The sequence below is a fragment of the Alligator mississippiensis genome, chromosome 5 (assembly GCF_030867095.1).
Source record: "Alligator mississippiensis isolate rAllMis1 chromosome 5, rAllMis1, whole genome shotgun sequence".
In the NCBI taxonomy this organism is placed as follows: Eukaryota; Metazoa; Chordata; order Crocodylia; family Alligatoridae; genus Alligator; species Alligator mississippiensis.
The window spans coordinates 139690768-139714271 of NC_081828.1; the positions used below are offsets into that span (position 1 = coordinate 139690768).

The 23504-nt window shown below is 42.0% G+C and overlaps 1 protein-coding gene across 1 annotated transcript in view; it reads right to left on the bottom strand.

Moving 5' to 3' along the window:
- The window catches only part of LOC106737326 (collagen alpha-6(VI) chain), an 88580-nt gene that overhangs the window by 27466 nt on the left and 37610 nt on the right, over window positions 1–23504 (bottom strand). Inside the window, exons 19-27 of the mRNA XM_059729356.1 lie at window positions 23280–23345; window positions 21911–21964; window positions 19573–19608; window positions 17759–17821; window positions 12701–12763; window positions 8284–8346; window positions 6133–6195; window positions 5061–5111; window positions 1535–1570 (exon numbers count right to left, since the gene is read on the bottom strand). Of these exons, the coding sequence (XP_059585339.1) occupies window positions 1535–1570; window positions 5061–5111; window positions 6133–6195; window positions 8284–8346; window positions 12701–12763; window positions 17759–17821; window positions 19573–19608; window positions 21911–21964; window positions 23280–23345 (495 nt within the window). The remainder of the gene's footprint in view (window positions 1–1534; window positions 1571–5060; window positions 5112–6132; window positions 6196–8283; window positions 8347–12700; window positions 12764–17758; window positions 17822–19572; window positions 19609–21910; window positions 21965–23279; window positions 23346–23504) is intronic.

Below are 23504 nucleotides of genomic sequence, written 5' to 3' on the forward strand. Positions count from 1 at the left end.
ACACACTCTGGATCTGAACATCACTGAACTTTGAAGATAAGGAGGACAGGTTCAGAACTGAAACCTAGATATGGATCTACATTTGTACAGATGTCCATCTCTGTTAGGGGCTGAACCAAAATCCAGATACTATTCTGAATGTTGTAGCTTAAGTGCTTTACTCCTTCTTCAGACCCTGACCCAATGTTGAAATTGTTTTTGGAATGGGTTACAGAATATTTATTATTAAAAAACATTTGGTCCTTATTTGGAACAAAACACAAATGTCAAAATGTGGATTTTCTCATGGAACAAAAATTCAGTGCTTCAGAGAGCTCCAATTATTTTTTATTAATTAACTGAAACAAATACTTCAAGTTTCCATTAATTTGAATAGCCATCACTGAGCTGTCATAAGACTGGTTATCATCATTCCTGCTAATAGTTCTGTTAAATATTTTGAATTATTTTGCTAAAGTTAAATAAACCAAGCAAAACTAAAAATATTTTATTATACAACAACAATTTCTCCAAATGTAGTATGTCAAACATGCCTACTAAATTATGGCTCCCAGAACAAGACTAGCATTTTGACTCATCCAGTTAAATGATTTTGGATGGGAGAAGAGAAAAATATAACATTCTATGAGAAAAACTATAAAAAGAATATTTATGATATTTTACATTAAATAATTGCAAATCACAGTTTTTCTTTTCATTGATTCTGATTTTTATGTATTTCCTTCTGAAATACAATATAAGCATCTGAAGAATCAGGTGCTCAACAGTAAGATAATGCCGAAGTCAAAGTTATTTTTTTTAATTCAATGACTTCTAAAATGTCCTTCTCTCTAGAGCCCTGGTTTTAACAAGCTAGGGCTAGATGAAGTCCCTTGTGTAATATGGCCAGAAAAGGCAGTGGTAGGGAGTAACACCTCTTATGTTCCTCCTACATGGGGAGAAGGAAAAGCAAAACTGCACGAGACTGATGGTACTAGTGTTTAAATGGGCAATATGACCTACAAGTCAAATCTTCAATAAACCTGACTGCCTCAGGGGCTATTTCAGTGGGGTGAAGACCTAGGGACATACAAATGAATGGCCGGGCTCTCTACTTCACTACTTTGAGCGCTCCTCTAACCTCCTGCTCTTTCCTCAAGGCAACTATCACAACATGATTTTCCCCAGCAAAACACCAGTCTCATCTCTGTTCTTCTGATCTACTGTGAAGGATACTGGCCCCTTTTAGAACTAGAAGAAATTAAATCACACTCAACAGTTTCTCCTTTAACATCAGTAAGAATGATTCCTGACACAAGTGCTCTTCCTAGTCTTCTCATAAAACATCAGGAAAATGGGTGCCATTCATACCAAAAACCTACCAACAAAACTTATTTCCATCTTAAAAGAAATACTGAGCCTGAATAATATTAGTTTTTAGCTGGTATGATTCTACTAACTGTATTGCAGTTGGATCATTTCCCTGCTGATGCAACAAAATGGAGACGCTAGCTGATTTGTTTGAAAGCCAGAAAACTGATGTGACATACGGTACCTTTGGTCCAAAATCTCCAGGCAGTCCATTATATCCCTGTAAATCACAGATTAGATACAATTAAATTTGTAAGTCATATTGGGATTTTTTTAGCATATTTTACACACACACACACACACACACACACACACACACACACACACACAGATGCATACAAACTTTTACTTTGTTGTTTTTATTTTGGCTTGTTCAAATCACAGAAATAACTCTATAAAAGCCATGTGACTATCATTGTGGTAAGTACAGAAGAGAACCAGTCCTGGCACAGGAAATACTTGAAGCCTGTTCTGAATAAGTTTATTTCACTACAATTTCTGAAAGGTGAGGATTTCTTAGGGTGGTGACATTTACTGGACCCACTCCACAGTTGGGATAAAATTAGACAAGCTTTTTACATGTGAGCCATAAAAGCCAGCACAACTTAGCCAGCCTAGCAAAACCACAATTGGAAGAAGAGTGAGAGAAATTCCCAGGGATGACAGACGAACAATAAGCAAAAGAAAAGCTGCTGCTTACTGGGAGATCAAGGCTTATCAAAATGAAGGAGGGTCATTATTACACATGAAAGTGAACTCTCACAGAAAAAAAATAAAGGACAGAGATGCATATACATGATTAGGAGCACATTGCTCATGCAGAAAGCTACAATTTCTGTTACTGAAGTAGCTCCAATCTTCATTTAATTTCAAATGGGGAATGACCAAGGACCAGACAGGCATAATGAGCACATTTGTATTTAATATCAGGGCCATCTAACTGGCAGCCTGTGAGGCCCTTTATGTGACCTGTGAACCATAAAGCCCACAAACACTTAACATGCAACTTGTGCATGTGATATGCTGTCGTACAACAAGGAAGGGTTTTGGGGGTTCATACATGGCTGGTGTAGCCCATGCAGCAAGGATCAGGAGTCCATGTGATACCAGCCCAGCCTGTGTTGGGGACCTGTGAGGTTTGCAGCCTGGGGGCCCCCGACTGCACTGAACTTGGACAGCCCTGCTTAATATCAAAATGGCAGATATGTTAATGGATTAATTTCCCATCACTTGTTACACCACTGGTTCCCAAAGAGTGTGTCCTGGGACATTAGTCGGTCATAAGAGCAATGGATGTGTGTTGTGAGATTCCCTAGTGTGATAGGGTAAATGTTCTCCTCCCCTGTCTCCACCAGCTACTCCTGGTGCATCTGCAGCTGCTGCCACCTTCCCCCACCCTTCTTCATCTCCAGGGCAGGCCCTGTGCTGGCTCCCCTCACACTCTCAGCAACACAGTCTTTAGGTGGCACCTGCTAGATCAGTGATGCTTAACTTTTCTAGTCTCAAGACTCCCCCTTCATACCTTTACTGGGGAGGAGGGAGAGAGCCATGCATGCACAACTTTTTAGGTGTAAGAGTGAAGTGTGCTGCCAGTCTTAATCCAGAATAAAAGTGTGCCCCAGGTATTACAAATCTGAGAAACACTTTGTTACACTTTGCTTAACCACTTAGATTGGATGCCATTTGGGACAGACAGTACCCTCTCAAGTATGTTCACAGTGCCTAGTTCACTGTGGAGTCCTCTAAGATAATACCCTTTTTTTTGTGCATGCAGTACAATTTCCACCCCCCCACCAAAGCCAGATGCTGGAAATTACAATGTCCATGATATACATAGACCTGAGGGTTGCCTAAAGTTGAGCCCCCTGTATACCTCTCTCCCCTGCTCTCCAGCCCTGGCTTGTGTCTCTCAGGAAAAGAAACTGATAATGGAGTCAGGTATCATGTATGAGATCCTGTTTATTTGCAAAGGACATACATGTCCTATTTCCATGAATATATGAGTAGTCAAACAGGCGATACTTTTCTTGCTTACAACTCATTCAGGATCTACAACTCTCTTTTCTCTCTCTTTCTCTGCCCCAGTCTTTTCTCAGCCTCATACTTCCTTTACCAGGGTCAGTGCTCTCTGCATTGGTGCTTTTTCAGTTTTTCTAATCTTTTTGGCTGGCTCTTCCTTAGTAATCCAAACACACACAGAGCTCTACCAATTAAATATTCCAGCCCCTGCCTCTGCTAGTTCAGTCTGCAGGAAAACCCCTTGGTTCATGTCACAACCCAAAGTTGTGATTTTTTGTTTGTGTGTGTGCTTCGGCACCGCTAAATTATTTTCCGCCAATTTGTCGCTTTCTTTGCACGGTAGAGCTCTCTGCTGCTAGAGAGAACTCTGGTGCAACGGGGGATTTCCCATCGAATTGTAGCTTCTTTGCAGTGTGCATCTCTTTCTTGCACTGTAGTGATGCACGTTGTAAAGAAGTTCCCGCCATTTGTATTAGGATCCGCGCCACATTATTGGCCCATTCCTAATATAAGCACACGTGGCGGCTAGCGATTGGCTTGCTAGCCGTACATAAGGCTTGGGTAGCTTCCGCCCAAGCCGGAGGAGGGAAGACGAGAGAGATTCTGTGTGAAGATCTCCAAGTGCTGTGGACCCTCGCGGACCGGGCGCACCTCCCCTAAGCAGGCAATAGAGGCAATAGAACCGAGCCTACGGAGCTTTCGCTTCTAGCCTCTCCCCATCGCCGAGCGCAATCCTAGATGTATCCCTTTCCTGTAACTTCGGACCCGCGGAGCCTAAGTAACTCTGGGGAAACTTTTCGAACCTAACTTAACCAGACCCGCGGAGCCTAGCAAACTCCGTGGGAGCAATCGATTTGTCAGAGTCCTCCAACGAAGGTTCAAGCGGGAGCTGTGCCTGGAAACTTATCCAGCCTACACCAATACCATCTTTGGGTGTAAGTAAACAATCTTTTCAGTCAACCATTACGTCTCTGTAACTAATTGTAACTCGTGTGCGCTAAACGTGTGCACCAGAGACGGGTCCAGTTCGACCCTGGTTCACCCCCGGCTAGCCCATGGCGGCCAGAATGGGATCGGAATCACCGCCGCACATGGCAACGAGGGCGGGATCGGGGCCCGGCCTGCACAGTTCACACAGAACAGCTTCTATCCACATCTTGCAATGGGTCTTTGTTTGGTGTGGTATTCCTCTTCCTTCAGCTACTTGGTTATATAAAGCAGCTTAATGTATTCCTTGCATGTATCCTGAAGGAAATGTAGCTCTTGCATCCATAAGCACAGTTTAGGAACACCGGACAGGAAGGGACTTTCTGGGTCACCAAGTCTACAACCCTGCTATCATGTGTTATATAGCCCCATTAAAGACTTTGGTAAGCTCCACCTCCACAACTCTGCTGAAGGTTATTCCAGAATCTCATTGTAACTTAACTTTGAAAAACCCCAAACCACAGGTCACTGCCCACGGTTTCAGACCTACCATAAAAAATTATCTGGACAGGCCTATGCCAAATCCCAAGAAACTCAAGAGGGCTCACAGGTTTGCTCACATGCAAGTGGGGCCTGACTTATTTTAGTGGAAGATGATAGTAAAAAATAGGAGGACATATGGAAGGACAAGAGTGTTGCCAATTTCTAAACTTAAGTAAAAATAAAACTGAGTTTTCCATATCATGCCACTTTCAAAAACTTACCTTTGCTCCTTTATTTCCCAGTCTACCATACTGAGTAGGGCCATCTTCTCCCTAGGAACAGAACATTTAATTTAAACCCACCCTTCCTGACAGCTGTACTCTATTATTGTTTGTATTTCATTTACAAGCCTGTGCAGCAACCCAAGAACCTTGAAGGGAGGATGTAATGAATTATGGGCAACCTACTGTGGGGGTGCAAGAACAGTAGTTTCTACTCCTCTCTGCCTCCTACCCCCACAGCCAGTGCCAGTGAGCAGAATCAGAGGGGAGTGCAGTCTTCCTAGCCTGTGGAATAAATATGTTCAAACAGGAAGGGGGACAGAAACGGTTTGACTTTGTCTCCGACCTAACCTCTGAATCAAATCAGCAGTGGGCAGGAAAAATAGGTGCTGCAACATCTCCATGGCTGGCACAGTTGAGCAGATTAGAGATTGCTACTTGGCCGTCCAGAAAAGGATATCAGAACATTTCCCCAAAGCACTGAGACTGCTTTACAGTGCACAATGCCCATGCCTCACAGAACATGGAGGGAGTATCTAACCTAATCATCATCATTGTCATCATTAGAAATTGAACAAACCTCCACCTGAATTCTCCTCTCAAATAGTACAAAAAGAATCTGGATCCAGACTGCCCAAATGGTAGTTTCTCTGAATTAAAAAACTGATCAACCTTCCCATCCTGCTTTTGTCCATCTCTTTTCAGGCAGTGGTAGTAGCAGCAGGTGTATTACTACCATCATATTCACTAAGTGATCTGGGCTATAATTTGATCTTACTAGCATCTATGTGTATTCAGCATAACTCCATTAATATTTCTGAGAGTCACTTCAAATCTACACAACTATAAGCAAGAGCAGAATTTGGCTTTAACTGATAAGGAATGTCCTAGGACAAGTTGGTTTAGTCTCTGGTCTTTGGCAGCCAAGTACAATGAATACCTGGCATTAGCTGATCATAACAATTAGAACTCTGAATTCCCACCTCCTTTTCCCGGGGCAAAGTTTTCTGCACTGAAAGACATTAGGTGCTGTAACTAAATTACAGTGCATACAGATGAAAATGATACAAACCTGCCTTCCCCGTTGACCGCGTTGTCCACTCTCTCCTTTCACTCCAGGATTGCCAGGCTCTCCCTGTTAAATAAAAGTAAAAAGATTATTATGTGTGTGAAACATGATAAAACACACTTGGCCTAATTTGGTTCTCCTTTCCATAAATGATGCAGTAATATCACTGGAGGTACAGAAATGTAAAAGTAAAAAAAGCAAGATCAGAACTAGGTGGGAATCTAAAATGTGTGCACAATATTCACACACAGACAGATTACATCTGAATATAGATTTAGAATTGCACACAAGAGCAGTAGGGGAGCAGGCGGCTGCCATGGCTTGGGCTCCAGCCCCTACCTGGGTTTGGGGCCAGAGCCACAGCTGCTACCTGCCCCTCCCACCCCTTTGTGGCCTCTGCACCCATCATCTCTCTACTGCTCTCCCTCCTACCATGCAGGCTCTGCTCCCCTGCCTGCCCCTTTCCCATCTCTGTTACCCTTGCTCCAAGCTGGCAGGCTTCATGCTCAGTGATGCAAGCTGGAGTGTGCATGGCCCCAGCCTAGCCCCATAGCAGCAGTGTTCAGCTTGCATGGCTGCTATGGCAGCTGGCCTGGGGCCTCCATGTCCCAGGTTTTAGCATTCATGGAGCATCTGGCATGGAGCAATTGCAAATGGGGAGTGAGGGGTGAGCAGAGGCTGGGTGATGGCCGGGTAGGGAGTGAGGAACAGAGGCTGCAGGGGGAGGGGCAGGCAGGGGGCAGAAGTGGCAGGTACAAGCAGGGGCAAACTGCTTAACCACCCCACACTGCTCCCACACAGCCTGCCCCCTGCAGTGATGGGGGGGATGAATTAAAGAAGCCCCCCCCCAATAATTAACATTCTAACTATGAAACTATACTTGGAAAATTATAGAAAATTAATAATTTTTCCATGTATAGAATCTTATCATGGAGTGGGGGGTCATCTTAAATTCAGGGTCTGTTATGACCAACAAAAAAATACTGATTTCAAACAAGCAGCAAGACACTGTCATGTACAGTTCAAGTTGAAATAAATATTTGAGATATTTGAGACTAAAGCATGAGATATTGGAAAGTATCGCATGAGAGAGTTACAACAGAGTGGCTGAAGCTTACTTTAAATAGTTTCAATGTAATTGAGGAAACAAAAATATTTCTTCTGGTCTTGGATTTTGTAAACCTTCAAGAAAAAATAAGCTTAAATTTTGACCTGATAATATACATGTGAACTCTTGTCAGAACAGTCATTCAAAAGAAAGGCACCACCATGAGCTTCTCATTTCAGAAGCCATGGCTTACCAGGGGTCAAGGAACTGACAAGCAGATCCATGAGACTCAAATCAGCATCTTAGCACGGCCAAAAAATAACCATCAAATATTTGCAATATGAGTATTCTCTCTCTTGGTTAGAATATGGGAGCAATAGTTCAAGGTCTGTTTACAAGTCTGTTACTGATTCACTGTAAACCCTGGGAACATCACTTAAGCTCTCTCTCTTTCAGTCCATAAACTCCCATCCTCATAAAGCATGATATGATTCTTTGACAAAATATGCTGCAAGCTTCCAAAGCATTAGCATTACTCACAGATTCATAGATTCATAGTTGGTAGGGTCGGATGGGACCTCAACAGATCATCGAGACTGACCCCCTGCCTAGGCAGGAAAGAGTGCTGGGGTCAAATGACCCCAGCCAGATTATCTATTATTTCTATTCTTATCTAGGAACTGCAAGGTAGCAACCTGTTAAGAAGAACTGTTTTAGAGGAAAACCTAAACAGAAGATAAGAAACATTTGCTTAAGCAGTGTTAGGGCACTGAACACAGAGTCCCTACTGTGCAGTATAATACACAGGTAACTGTAGTGGTTTTATCCTCTTTAAAGGGGTCTGAAGGACTGTAGAACCTGCAATCCAAAGGCTTACAAAAGTACAGTAAACCTTACTAGAATGTATACAAGTAAATTCCTGGTAAGATCAAGTGTTTGGCTTTACATTGTTCCTTGGGACTTTTTCCTAAGGAAAGGCTTTGGGATCAAGCTCTATAGCAGATCTTCAGGGAGGAATAAATGAATAAATTTAAGATAACCACAATCAAGAAGAAAGATTTAAAAAATCCTCAGACGCATCCAGCACCGTACAGAACAGGCCTTACTTTGCTTCCTGGCATCCCAGGATGTCCAGTACTCCCTTTAGCACCCACAGCTCCTGGTATACTCTGAAATAAAAATAGGAGATATAAATATTATGATGTAAAATGTGTAAAGCGTGAAATAAATTTTTCTTTGTTTTTTAAACACAGACCAGCGACACAGAGTCTTCTGAGGAAAGGACAGTTGACCCTCTAGCAGACAAAGTAGTCAGCACAGGTCAAGGAGAAAGGTTGATTTAGTGATTAAACACCCTGGCCTGGGACTCTACGAGATCCATGTTCAAATTTCAGCTCTTCTCTAGGCTCCCTATGAGACTTTGAGCTCACATCTTCAGTCCCTACCTATGAAATGGAATGACTAATACTTGCTTTCTCTATTTCTCACCTACAGTAGGAGTTGCTCCTTCCTATATGTCTGCACAGTGGCAAACAAACTAGGGACCTAAACTTGGTGGAGTCTATAGGTGCTACCATGACAACAACAGCTTAAATAGGCAGCGGTGGGAGGTGATTTCTTTAGCAGCTTCTGGTACAATGAGAGAGCAAAGCATATCCTCCTCTCTTCTGGATTTATTTTTTCGATGTAATGCAAGCAAACTTGATTTTTCAATTGTCTGGCTTCATCAAACACTGCTACATCCATCAGCATTTCTTAACAGAGTGGTGGCTGCAGAATGACACTCATCCATGTGGGTCTGACATAATGATTCTCCTGAAGACATCTGTTAGTGAAGGCAGCCAAAGAAACTGTGGTTAAATTCCTTGACTGAAGTCTGAACAAAATTCTTCCTCTCCCTCTTACTAACATAATGTCAACGTTTAATAAATAAAAGGCCACCATTTCTTGGACAGGCATAGCACATTTTTACCAGCATCTGTTAGGCATTTTTTTTCTTCTGTGCCAGAAGAATATCAAGATATATTCCTATACTGTGCAATTTCCACAATAGAATACTGCTCATTGACATGGCATTTCAGTCCACATATACCAGAAATACCCTGGGCCCTGTTTGACCTCAGGTATGTTGTTGCAACACCTACCGCACTGTATCATATTAGCACTGAAATCTGATATCGGAGAGAAATACCCCTGTGTAAATAAGGGCAGAAATTTTTCCCTATTTCCTCCCCCTAAATACCTTTTTTTTAACCAAATAAGAGTGGCTACTGGTATAACTGGAAGAGGTAGCTTTTGGGTGCCATGTAAGAGCAAAGGGAGAAAGATGACATATTTCCATAGCTCTGGTGTTGCCTTCAGGAACTTCTAATTCTTGCCTTGTATTGAGATGGCCCTGGGCATGCAGAACCTCTGAAGGGCCCAAACTTAATGTGCCCTTGTCACAAACAGATGTATCTTAAAATTATTGCTCAAAAAGCAAAGGCTTCTTATTCTACCTACATGAGAAACTAGCCCTCCCTCTAGAAGCTCCTGTAGGGAAGCATGCAGGTAGCTTTCCATTGGTATGACCTACAAAAGCATCAGTGGAAAGCACATTTCTTCTACTTGGGGGAAATATGGGGACTGCCATCTCTTTGGGGACAAGCACATCCTCCACAAAGGTATGCAGGTAGGGTTCATCGAAGTAGGTTGGGTAGCAGACTAAGAATAGTGTCAACCAGGCAGCTCATACAGGGTACTACCTAAGTAGTCTAATTTAGCTCAGTTACAAAGTCTATTCTGTTTTAGAACATAAAGCAATAAAGTGATGATGCCAAAAGGATTTGCTTCAGGTTAGACTAATACTTATCAAATACTGGCATCCCAACTCTCAAATAACAATATTAAAAACTTTTGGACTATGGTGTACAGGTTCTGGAATGTAATGTTGTTGGGACCCCATAACTGAATCCTATTATGAGAATATCTATCAGAAAAGAGTTTGCTTGCTCTACTAGCTCAGAACTGAGTTTATAACATGATATAGGCACAGTGCAATTTGGAATATATACCACCACTTAATGAAAGGAAAGTTTGGAATTGAAGGATCATGGAGTAGAATCTTTTTAGCTCATAGTGTGATACATTTAGGAAAAAATAAGGAATAAATTTGAGTTAAATTTTTCATCTGATATTCTGTATTAGATGTACTTATGTGGAAGGAAGCAGATGCATTCACCTATAAAGCAAATATATGACTTCCAAAGAAAAAAAACTGTATGTACAGTAAAAGCTCTGTTATCTGGCATCCATAGGGACTGGGGGGTGCTGGTTAATTATATATGCCAGTTATCTGAGCGTTATACTTATCTCCAGCCCGGTAGGTTGGAGGCGTCTTTGCCTGTTCGGGCTACCACCCTTCCCACCGTGTCCAGTGCACCAGGGCTTTTCGTCAGTGTGCTGGGGGACAGGGAGAGAGGCCCCGCACAGGATGCTTTGCACCGGGCTGTGGTCCATGAGGAAGAAGTGGGACTCGGCTTGTGGCGGTGAAACTGAAAGTGCCACGGTGGGACTTCAGGTTTTGCTTTTGCTGTGTTGATCGGCAGGTAGTATATAAGATGACATCTGATTAAACAGACTGTTGCCTAGTTGAAAGCTCACACTTCTCTCAACTATTTAGTCCCCGTAAAAGTTCAGATGACGAGATATAATGGCTGAAGGCAGATTGCTGTATGCCCCATTGCATTTTTCTTCTTTTTATTGTTAAAGTATTAAACATTTTATTCTTGCTTGGAAGTACCATATGTTAACTGCTTTTCATCTTCTTTCTGACAACAATGTCACGTTATACTGATCTGCAATTCTAAATTTAAAATTATTTAAGTAAAACTTCCTTGGGAGATGGACCTCAAGTACCTGCCCAACAAAACAAGTAGCCAGAACAATTCCTAGTCAGTAGGATACTAATTCATCTCATGCCTGGAAGAAATTTATGTCCCAACTTGGAAGTTATAAAGAAAAGCTTAGGGGAATTAGAAAGTTAATTTTCTATCTTTCCCTTCCAGAAAATACTACTTTAGCATGTGTACAGAGCATGGATACTGGGTCAAGAAGACTGGTGCCAAAAACAAAGTAAAAACTAGGACAGGACTCAGGCATTTTTCAGAGAGCACGGAAAACAGAAATAAAATAAGAATGGAAAAAAAGACAGTCTAGGAAAAAACCCCCATAACACTGAAATCTGCTTAACTTGGCAAATGCGTAAACTATTTTCTAGAACATTTACTCTTAAAACAGATTATGTTAAAGAAAATATTCAGAATGCCTTCTGATATTCCATGCTGGCAAACAACACTTTTCTGAAGTGTCTGATGTGGCAGACAGATGTATATCAATGGCAGGCAAAACTTCACATGGACAGTAATTTGCATACACACCATGTTCATTACAGAGTAAATCAATTTTACCCTCTAGTAAAAGTGGAGAGGACATAGGAGGATAAGAAGGGCATTCTGCTTAATACCATGCCTCAGTGCTCTTGGCCTCCTCTACTAGAGTTACTAGCTTCTCTCTGAGCACTATTAACTTCCTTCTCTGCCCTGTGAATGTACAAAGGGAGGGAGCTGTTAAGAACAGTACTGGATAGGAGAGGAGGAATATTTGGCAGCATAGCAAAGAAAATGAAAATCTGGGAATGCGAGGTGTTCAGAGTCTTACTGGGGTAGGAGGAATGAGGCAATTTACACTGTGGGGGTGCCTTGATGCATGGGATACTGAAGTAGAGGGCTCAGGATACTAAGGGGGAAAACAGACATCGTCTTTCATCATCTTTATGGTGCTATAAAAAAGTTTATGGTGGCACAAAGGCCAAGACCCTTGTCATGCCACAAATGCCTAAAATTTATGACTGTGATGAAGGAGGTATCAATTTATGCTGCTCCAGTGGCAGACATCTGTTTGCTTTATAGCACGGTGCTTCGAAGCTTCCTGGCTCTTGCACCATATAGCAAACGGACACCTTGACCTAAGATCATTTGTGGTACCTCTCTAACTCCCTTCATTATGGTTGACAAAATTACTCCTCTGCATGACAGGAGGCAGAGCACAGTGATTCCATGGACCAAGTGGTTCAAAGAGGCATGAGCTTTCAACCAAGCAACATCCTGCTTTGTCAGATGCTATGAATATACTACTATGAAGTCCATTCATAGCATCTGATTAAACAGGCTGTTGCCTAGTTGAAAGCTCACGCTTCTCTCAACTATTTAGTCCCCGTAAAAGTTCAGATGATGAGATATAACGGCTGAAGGCAGATTGCTGTATGCCCCATTGCATTTTTCTTCTTTTTATTGTTAAAGTATTAAACATTTTATTCTTGCCTGGAAGTACCATATGTTAACTGCTTTTCATCTTCTTTCTGACAACAATGTCACGTTATACTGATCTGCAATTCTAAGATTAAATTAAACTTTTCCACTACATATCTCCACAGTGCCTTAAAATTAAAGCACTATACAGTGTTTTCACGATGGTACTGCATACCTGAAAACCTTTATTTCCTTGTTCTCCTTTCTCTCCTTTCATACCTTGAATCCCCCTGGGCCCCTACAAAGCACAACAGAAAATCCAGTTAACACATACACATACATAAATTCTTAAGGGTAAAATTCAAGAGAACCCTCTATGAAATGGTAACTTAGCCCCCGTACAGCACTTCACATCATGGAAGTGCCCTACAGTGAATAACGGAGTAAATACCCACAACCCTCTAATTTAGGTGTTACTCCTACTGTAGAAATGTAGGGAAATCTAAGAACACAACCATAACCCAGCTGGGAAGCAGGGGGAAGGACCAAAACACCTTTCCTTGACAAAGTCACTCACTCCATGGAGTGGCACAGTCACCGCCACTCTAGCTTACTTTCTCTCACAGAGAAGGAAGGCTCAGGGAATCAGCGAACCATGCCTCTGCCTCCCACTTTATAATGAGGCACAAGGTGTTTCATGCTCCAGAGGAATCATCCCTTCCCTTTCCAAATTGCGCTCTTTTCATTCAGCAGAACTGCATTGGGTCTGTTGGTCTCCTCCTATGAATATGGGAGGAGGATCTTCTCTTAAGCCCAGTGAGGCAGTCATGTGTACTCAGACTGTCCCATGAATTAGAGGTCAGAGGCTGATACCCTTACTCACACTGGAGTTACTGGCACTGCTTGTAGAGAAAGGTGCTACTCAATAAGAGCAATGGCCAGTGAGACTGAGTAGATTAGTGAGAGCCCCAGTTACAACCAGGCTACATCTGAAGACCAGATCACAGCCCAGCGTAGAGGTACTCATGTGAGATGTGAACAAACTAGTTCAGCTCAGATACTAGTCAAGGTCTAGTCAGAGCAGCCCAGAGCTTTGTGAGCTCATGTACCAGTCCACAAAGAGGGTAAGCTGGTCCACACTGACCACACTCTAGAGCAGGGACAGGCAATTATTTCAAGTGGAGGGCCACTTACTAAGTTTTGGCAAGCTGTCGAGGGCTGCACTGGTAGTCCCACCCCTTGACAGGTGCCACACCTCCCAGTCACCATCTTGTGACAAGTCCCGCCCCCTAACCTCTGACCTTTGCCACCAAATGTCCCTCTCTTTGCCCCCTTATTTTGCCATCTCAGAACCAGAAAAATACCAAATTATATTCTAAAAATCAAACATCTACAATATTCATTAATTTGATTTCAAAAAATCTTTTTCTCATGATTTACATGTGTTTGTGTAGTGTACACAGAGGTGGTTGCACAATAGCTTACAATTAGGTCTTACTCTTGTATATTGTGGGGGGGGCATGGGGATATGATTGCAGGGGTCTGTTAGTGTGTGGTTATGTAGGGTGTGGGTGGGTATGGGGTTTGTGGGGGACTGTGTGTGGGAAAAGGGTGGCTGGGGTGTGTGAGGGGGTGTGGGCATCTCTGTGTATGGCAGTGCAAGGGGGTGTGTGGGCAGGGCTGTCCTTAGAGGGTGGCAAATTGGAGAGACTGCCCCAAGCCCTGCACTTTGGGGGACCCGGTGGAGGTGGGCAAAGCATCCATGGTGACTCCGCACCGCCACATCTGGCTTCATATCTGGCTGCTCACCATCTACCCCCCTGCCCCACCACCACTGCTTGTTTGCATCCAGGGTGTGCAGGATCAGGGTAGGGGTGGGGTGGGGTGGGGCCCCACGCAGGCTGATTTGCCTTGGGCCCCTCACCCTGCTCAGGTTGTCTCTGGGTGTGGACGTATGTGTATGGTGGGGTGTGCATGTGGGACTTGCCCTATGAACACTCTCTCTCTCACACATGTGTATGCACACACACACACAATATCTCCCTCCCTCATTGCTCTTTGTCTCTCTCTCCCCCTCCCCACATGGATGGACACACACACACACATCCCCTCCCTCCCTCCCTCCCTCCCTTTCACTCCTGGCCCTGGGATACCAGCATGACTCTGTGCTCCCACAGTCTGGCGATGCAGCCACATGGTGCTGGAGCAGCCCGAAAGCAGTGGCAGGCAAAGACTTCCAGTTGGGGGGACAGCAGTGAGAGGGGGTGGGGCAGGGCCAGGCTGGCCATGTTGCTGGCTCCTGCCAGCTCCCCCTGGATCCTACTGCCCCTGGCTCCTGTCATCTTTGACAGGTAGCCAGGAGCAGATAAATATACATTTCCTAAAATGTTTAGGGGTCCCGCGGGCCAGATAGAATGGCTTGGTGGGCCAGATTTGGCCCGTGGGCTGTATTTTGCCCACCCCTGCTCTGGAGGCTAGCCTGCTACCAGTATCTGAGCTAGCTCAGGTATCTTCTAAGCTACACTGAGTGCTATGGTGTGGACCAGTGACTCTCAACCAGGGTGCTGTGGCACTCTGGGGTGACTTGAGATCCTTTAAAGGCTGCCATCCACTGTGAGGTATGCAAACATGATTCACAAGAAAAATTCAGAGATTTCAAATAATCCACAGTGTCCTATCCCCTCTCCTTCAGCAATGCTCTGCATCCCGCCCCACTACATTTCTCATGCTCTAATTGAATCATTCTTCATTTTTCTCCCACTTCCATTTGCATCCATTTTCTGCCCTGTATGGGTTCTTTCATTCTTCCTTTCCCACTATACCTTCCATTCTCCACTTCCTTGCCATGCCAGGGGCTCTGTATGCACACACATTTCAATTTCTCCCCACTATTCTCATTTTTCTTTCTGTCTGGGAGAAAAGTTGTTCCAAGTGTCAGCAAGCTAAACCATGTTGAACAGCATGGAGATGAGTGGTATTGTTAGGCTGTAATGTGTTACAGACTGCCATCAACCCTTTCTTTACCTACAGACAATTACAGCGAGGATTAAGACTGCTGTCTCTGCTAATTAGATGCAAGAGATTCTGCCTCTGCCTCCCATTTCTGGTTTTCTGATTTTCACAATATCAACTGGGTTCTGCCCACAGATCTTGGGAACAATCCCTGAAGATTTAACATTAATTGGATCTGGCATCTAGAAGCAATCACAGAAATTCATGTAAGGCTTCGTTCTGCTTGGCAAAATCTGATACTTTTTTACAAGGGTCAAATGTGTTAGTGGTTCAAGAAAGCATGCATTTAGCACAATTTTCAAACCTCGAATGGAATTTTCTTTAATTATGACTATACTCCATGGTTTGTTAATATGAACTAAGAATCAGTGATGCAAACAGGAGGTGCTCCAAGGACATTAATCCTGTCTTTCTGTTTTTCATCAAAAATCCCAATTTTTTCATAGTGTTTCTATCCAGGATTTTTGCTCATTGAACTCATTGGCCCCATTCCAAAAGCAGACAGGAGCCAGGACAACTAGTCAGCTTTTTTTTTTAGGACTTAATCCTATAAATTGCTGAGTAGTCCTGAACAACAACTGACACTTTCTACTTTCATTTGGCAGCTGAATTAAACACTTATCACAACATAACAGGGTTTTTTCATATCAGCTGCTCCCCTGTAACTTTGTGTGCAAATGCTCTTACCCCTTGGTAAATGGAAGTTAAACCATGTTAGCTAAGTCCTCATGGAAATAGGGGGAAGTTATGCTGCCTGAGCTGCAGTGACTGCAGGTAGGCGTGTGCATCTGAATAGTCATCAAGGAGCAGCTGATGCCCAGTGGAGTTCTGACACTGCTGCCTCACAGTAAATTGTTCATCTGTCTATAATCATTCATTTCAATGAGCATTGCGGATACCCAGCATCACATCAGTTTGAACTCTTGTCTCTCTCCCAGCGTGCAACTGACACTCATGACCACACCTATGATGATTCTGTTCTTGACAGTTACAAGAATCCTCCATTCGATCATCTCTTTAAAAACCTTTCTTCTTACAAGGTTTTGGGAACGCAGCAAAAATCCTTGTTACTACTATGATCCCCCATTAAAACCACACACATATATGAAAAAGATATGAAGGAAATATACAAAAGCATATGAAGGAAAACCAACCAGCCAAATAAAGCACCCACAGCTAAAGTATGATCCTGCATTTTTTGCACAGCCATAACTCCCAGGGCACTGAGATCAGCTGAGTACTCTCACTCATAAAGAGATCTAAATTTGGCTCAACTTCTATAAGCCATGTAAAGATCCCACAGTAAGCTGTTTTGAGTAAAAAAAGAAAAAAAATTCACATCTGTATTAAGAATGTAGTAAGAAATCAGAGGTGACAGAGTTTCAGAAATTTGTTGTTTCAGCCAAGAATATTTCTGGGAAGGAATAGGAAGATTGATGGAAGGAAGGAAGATTTAAGCATCTCTAAGTCCACTAATCAAGCTAAACAAACACAATTTTATAAACTAAGAATAATGGGCTGGAAATCAATCCATAAACATCTCTGGGTCTTGGTTTTGATTTTGTCTGTTTACTTCGTCCAATCGACTCCAGCTTCTGGGTCCTTGATTTAAGAAGTCTGTAAGGAATAAACTCCTTTCTGCTAAAAGGTCCTGCAGTTGGTCACAACAAACCCCAGACTGGGTACAGCCAATCTGAAAAGGGCAGGGATAAGACCAGTGTGTCAAAACATGCTTATCCCAGGTGATATTCACCCATAAACCTCCTTGGGTACCTGAGACAGAATTTTAAAAGGCTCCCTCCCTGGTAGAAGACTTACAGGAAGATAGGGATGCTATCGCTCTTCTGGGGTAAACCTCTACTTTGTAGCTGTTGAATTCACTGGCAAAAGGGGTTAACAGTTTGCAATCACCTTCACTTGCAAGTCAGTTTATCCCCATGTTTATAATGGATCCAAGATACTTATACAATTACATAGAATACTTGGCTGACAATCAGCTCTGGTGGTGTCACCATTTTGCTCAGAGGTACAGGGGTAAACCAGGATTGTTTCAGTTAAGAAAGGGGTGTGTTTAATGCAAGGAACTTTACTCTGTAGTACACCCACCTCAAGCTACTGCTATAAGTGCTCTAAAAATAGCCCTACGAAATTCACTCCCAGAAAGGGTCTCATCTGGAATCAATACCCCAGGTCTATTAACTCTCAGATAGATTCTTAGTTCTCTTCAATATTTCAAATCCTCCAGCCTCTCAAAAATCCCATGAGGAAAATTAATGTTCACCTGAGGTCCTTTGAATCCTTGCTCTCCTTGGACACCTTTCTGACCAGGAGTTCCTTTCCCACCCTGTAATAAGAGGCAACATCTTTTAAAGACTTTCATATGCAACAGTGATGACTGATTCACTACAAGACCCATTTTATACTTTCTAATTTAAAAGCATTGCTTTTTTGGCATTAACCTCTCAATAAGCAATATTAACAATGCATATTTGCAGAAGAGTTTCAAAAGACCTATGCTCATGGAGCTAGCAGAAATACCAAAATGACCTGCAGAGGCAAACAGCTAAAAATTAAACACTTGAATACTCATCATGAACTGGACAGCGATTCAACAGATCAAAAATTATTTAAAGAATTTCAATACTAGATGGCAATAGCAACTAGCATCTTCAAGCATCATTGGACAGCTTGAAAGAGGGGTAAAAAAAATCACCTAACAACTTACTCATTAGGAATTATCTGCTCAGCCTCACATTTAAAAGGGCTTTTCTCGGGTCTACTGTTGTCAGAATAATATATGCACCTGAATTTTTCATGTGCTAGTACTTGTTTACATGCCATTGACAATAAAACACTTGTCTGTGAAAATGCTGAAATTCATTCCTGTAGTCATCACGCTACAACAGTATAAAAATCACATGTGCATATATACTCCTGCAAAGTTCAGGTGTAGATGTGCCATTGTCTGTTCATCTATACAGAGGCCAGTGTATATAACTGTATTCCTTATTGTTTTGAGAGCAAATATGAATTGCCATTGTTGAATTCAAATCAGACACTGAATCACATATTTCTTCACATGATCACCTGAGATTATGAAAAAAGAAAGATTTTTTTAAATCCAGGTTGCTTTTCATAACTCAGAGATGAATAACCTTCTGTGAGCCCAAGCTCAACTTCATCAACACCTAACAACCCTTCTGATGAAGTGAGCTCAGGCTCACAAAAGCCTAGGCATCTCTGATTTAGTTAGTCTATGACAGAGGTGGCAAAGATCTGGCAGATGGTCCAGATCCAGCCTCCACAGCCCTATCCTCCAGCCACCAGTGCTGACTCTGAGCCTCAGAGTTGGCCCACAGGCAGCATGTGGGGCATACTGGGTGGCCCCACACACAGCGCCTGCTCCAGCTGTCATCCCATGCAGCATGGCCCTAGTGTCCCCCACAGCATCTACTCTGGCCATTCCAGGACGCATGTTGGATCCAGCATGCAGGGCTGCCCTGTGAATCCAGTCTGGCCTGTGGACTGGCCCCACACCACCCATCTAGCCTTTAGGGCAGGATGAGTTTGACACCCCTGGTCTATAGGGTGCATCTCTACCCCGCCTTTTGCCTGACTTCAGACTAACACAGCTAACTACCGTTTGCCACTACATATGCTGTTCATTTATAATCTGCATGCTTTTCAGCTCAGACAATAAAGATCAGTGAGGTCATCCTCGTCCCCAGGGTGTCAGTGCAATTAAGAAAACAATGGAAATATCTTTGCTGGCAGTAGGTTTTGTAACAGTTAATCTGCTTGACAGTGTCCTGAACAAACTGGTTCTTATTAATAATCTTTCATCAGTTCTGAATTAGTGTACAATGCAATAGTTTGGAAATCTATGAGAGGAATCCAGGGTCCTACTTCCCTTATTCATATACATACTAGTGCTAGTTCAATCACAGCGATTGATCACATGAGTAAGGCAAGTAGAATTTGCTTCTCAGACTCTACTGTTACTAGAGCAGACTTACTTTAAGCTTGATTTCCGCTTCAAAACACTTTAAAAAGTCGTAGACCACAACCCCAGTATAAAAGCTTACTGTAGCTTACCTCTGGACCTGGTTGTCCTCTTAGACCTGTTGCTCCCTAAGACAAAGCAAGACAGTTGCTTGTTAGAAAATGTATTAGATCCTAGGAAGTTCTTATTTCAGTTCCATTAAGAGATGATACTTAATCTTTCCCCCTACAAAGCTTTAGATAAATGGGTACAATTAAGTGTGTGCAGCAGAATCCAGATATTTTGCAGGGTTGTTTGTGAAAAAGCCAGGGGTTATGGATAGCTGCAGCTCCCACCTGTGTGGAATAGGGGGCCACTTTTCCAATCAGCTGTGCGGGATCACTGCATGAAGATGCAACTCGCTTTGATGTAAAAGCCATAGCAATTACTGAATGGCTTTTCTTTAACTTGGTAATCTGCTGCTAACTGAGTGAGTTGTGAACCATCTGGACATGAGTGATGTGGGTGCTACTGTCTATGCTGGAGCCAAGTCTGAGCACTTCACAAGTGTGAATATAACTCTGGATATTCCAACAATTTACAGAAACATATGTATATTTATTTTGCTATGTATGATATATAGTAATAATCAAGGACCAAGATAACCAAAGGTTAAATATCCCTTATTATTTTTTATGGGAGTCTTCCAGCATTTCAAGATCAAATTGGTTGACATCTGATTAGACAATTGCTGGATGCAATTGCATCCTTGAGCCAATATGCCATTTGAAAGTCCCCTGCCCACTTCTCAAACTGGAGTTCAATACTGATCCTGCCCCCAAGGTGTTTGCCACCCCTCCTATACATTTTACTTGTGTATCTTCTATCCAAACATCCAAATCATTAAGAAAATATTGAGTAGACTGGGACCCTGAGACAGACCCAAGTGAGACTCCACTTGAAGTACTATCCCACTTTGACAGTCCAACATTGCCAATTCCTTTGGGTACCTTGTCAGTATTGTTATCTCACATGATTTTTAGCGTTCTTAAAGTCTACACTTAGAGAATGTGAAAGACTTATCTCTTCCATATGTGTATTTGTGTATATACACACACACACACACACATACATGTCTATGCTTTTATTTATATATTATATATATATATATATACACACACACACAAAAGAAAGAGCTAAGTTTTTCACATTCCTGAAGCATAGACTTTAAGAACAACACCAAAAATCATGAGACTTGACTATACTGTGGTGTGCGCCCACTATACAGTGATTTTCTCTAGCCCATTTCCCCCTACTTCTCTTATAAAAATGTCATGAGGGACAAGACCAAAACCCTTATGAAAGTCAAGCTATGTTACATCTAATCCTTCCCCTTTATCCATTAAATCAGGTACCATGTCAAAAAAAGAAATTTGATCTCCCTGATATGACTTCAAAAAGAAAATGTTAAGTATTTCTTATCACCATATTATCCTCTGGATGCTTATACATTTATTGTTCAATAAGTCATCCCAGCATTTTTCCAGGCATTATAGTCAGAAGGACTGCTCTGTTTTCCCCCTTTTTTAAATGAGAAACTATGTTTGCCTTTCTCTTGTCTTCTGAGACCTGCCTCCATCCTTCAGGTGTTTTCAGAGATAATTGCTAATGGTTTAGAAATTGCTTCAGTTAGTTCTTTAAGCACATTGATAGATTTCAGAAAATACTGCTGACTTGAATATATCCAGTCCATTTAAATATTCTTTAACCTAGGGGTTTCCTATACAGGCCCATGGTCTGTCCCCTTCCTCCCCCCACTTAAATTAATTTAATTTAAGTATCTGGTCAAGCTGGTTTTGTGAAGACTTGAAGCAAAGAAGGCACTTTCTGGTGTCACTGTTGTTTGCTCTCCTTCTTCACTAAATGGGTTTAACTTTTGGACAGCCCTTATCTACAGTATGAAATTCAACCCTGTGTTGATAACTAGTACAAAGCCTGCATTACATGGAAATCCTACCTTAGCCCTATTTTTAGGATAAGTAACATTCCTCTGAAGTCTCAGGAACTATTTGAGTCATTAAGGACTATTCCTATCTGCAGTTTTGTTCAGACAGCACTGGATACATGTCTATAATTTAAGCTTTGCTATTAAAGCTTATTTTCCCCTAATCTTTTCATCTGGATTGTTAATCGTTCATGTTGGCAATCCATATGAAACTTCTGGTCAGAAGGAAAGTATCCATATGAAACCAAATGCTGCTGCTGTTGTTGTTAATACTTTCAGGGCAGTCTATCTGAGATCTGTTTATTTCATCTTCTTTTAGTGAGGCTTTTGGAAAGAAGAGTGAGAGGCAAGGTACAAAATACTCTGTGTTCGACCATAGTTGGGCATTTCCTTTGTATGAAGCCTCAAGTTGCATGTCCAGTGTCTTTGGCTATGTAGGTTCTTACTATGAAGTTCCCAGATCCCGGCAAGCCTGGTGATCCCCCTGGTCCTCTTTCACCCTGTAAATACGACATTTAATTTCATGTTATCTCTCAAATGCTGCTATATTGTGTCACTTTTTCCCATATATCCATCCATCCATCAGATCAAAACATTACCACTTGATCAGAATAAAGAACAGAACCATTAAATGCTAGCTTTGTGACTTCTGCTGTATAGCATTTTTTGTCAAAACCTTTCTGGTGTGGCCTGTTTTACAAAATGTGATCATCAAAATAAGTAGTAAATATCTTACCTACTGCTTAGTAACACTCTATAAATATCTATCAACACAATTATGATGACTTTCACAGAGTTATAATATATCCTGGCAGGTAGACTAGGACTCCAGACACGGAAGTTCCTTTCTTGGCTCCTTAACAGCCCCTATTGTGTAAGGTTAGCTATTTCTCTAGCCCCCATTATGTCTCAATTTCCCCATCTGCAAAACAGGTATAATGGCACTGTCCTCTTTTATGGTACTTTCAGACCCACTGGTGGAAAGCATTATACAAAAGCAATCATTACAGAGATTACAATGGATGAAACCATGCTAGCTAGTAACATGAGGTAACAGCTTTACTGCTTCCATAGTTCTAAACTGCCCTGGCATATGCTTGTGAAGAGACTGAATTTAGAAAGAAATCCCCACCATAACGATTCTTAGCATCTTTAAATCAAACTTTATGAACCAAGCCATACCTTCTATATAAAAAGGGATTGAATCTATGACACCTTCAGAAATATTGAAGGTATAAGAGTTCATTTCTTTTGGATGCAAAATTTCCTTTGAGTCCAGTGAGAATTTTGCATGAATTATCTTTACAATAATTTTAAATTATCTCCATTGATCTGTGGATTTGGAGTGAGTCAATAGCTTTGCCAGTGATTTGTGGGTTTGGTACATGATTCTACGCTAATATGTAGCATGGTACACAATAGAAAGCTTCATCCCCAGTATATTTAGGATAGTATAGAGAGGATGGTGACAGAGTATTCTTTGTGGCCATGGGGAACAGGACAAATAGCAGCAGCCTTAAATCACAACAAGGAAAATTTAGGTTGGATATCAGGAAGTACTTTCTGGCTAGGAGGAAGGATAGTGAGGTGGGAGGGAGTAAGAGCCAGAACCTATTGCTGAGAGTGGTTCTGGACTCTATACCACTGGAAGTTTTTAAATGCAGGTTGGATCTACACTAGGGTTGATCCTACCCTGGGCATGGGGTTGGACTACATGACTTATTTCTTTATTAGAAAAAAAAATTAAAATACTGTAGGTTAGCATATGGAAAATAAACCATTGATATAGAAATGCAAAAGATACTAAATAGTCACCACTTTTCCTTGGTCTCCTTTTATGCCTTTAGATCCTTTTATCTCACTAATCAATCCAGGATTTCCCTTAAGAAAGAAGAAAAAGAAAAGAAATACTATGCAGTTAGCTGGTAATGTTATTTGTTCTTTTTACAAAGATAATCTGATATGACATCTTGCAAGTGCTTTATTATGTTGGATGAACAAACATGATGATCATCTTCTTAATCTGCCTTTAGCCAAACC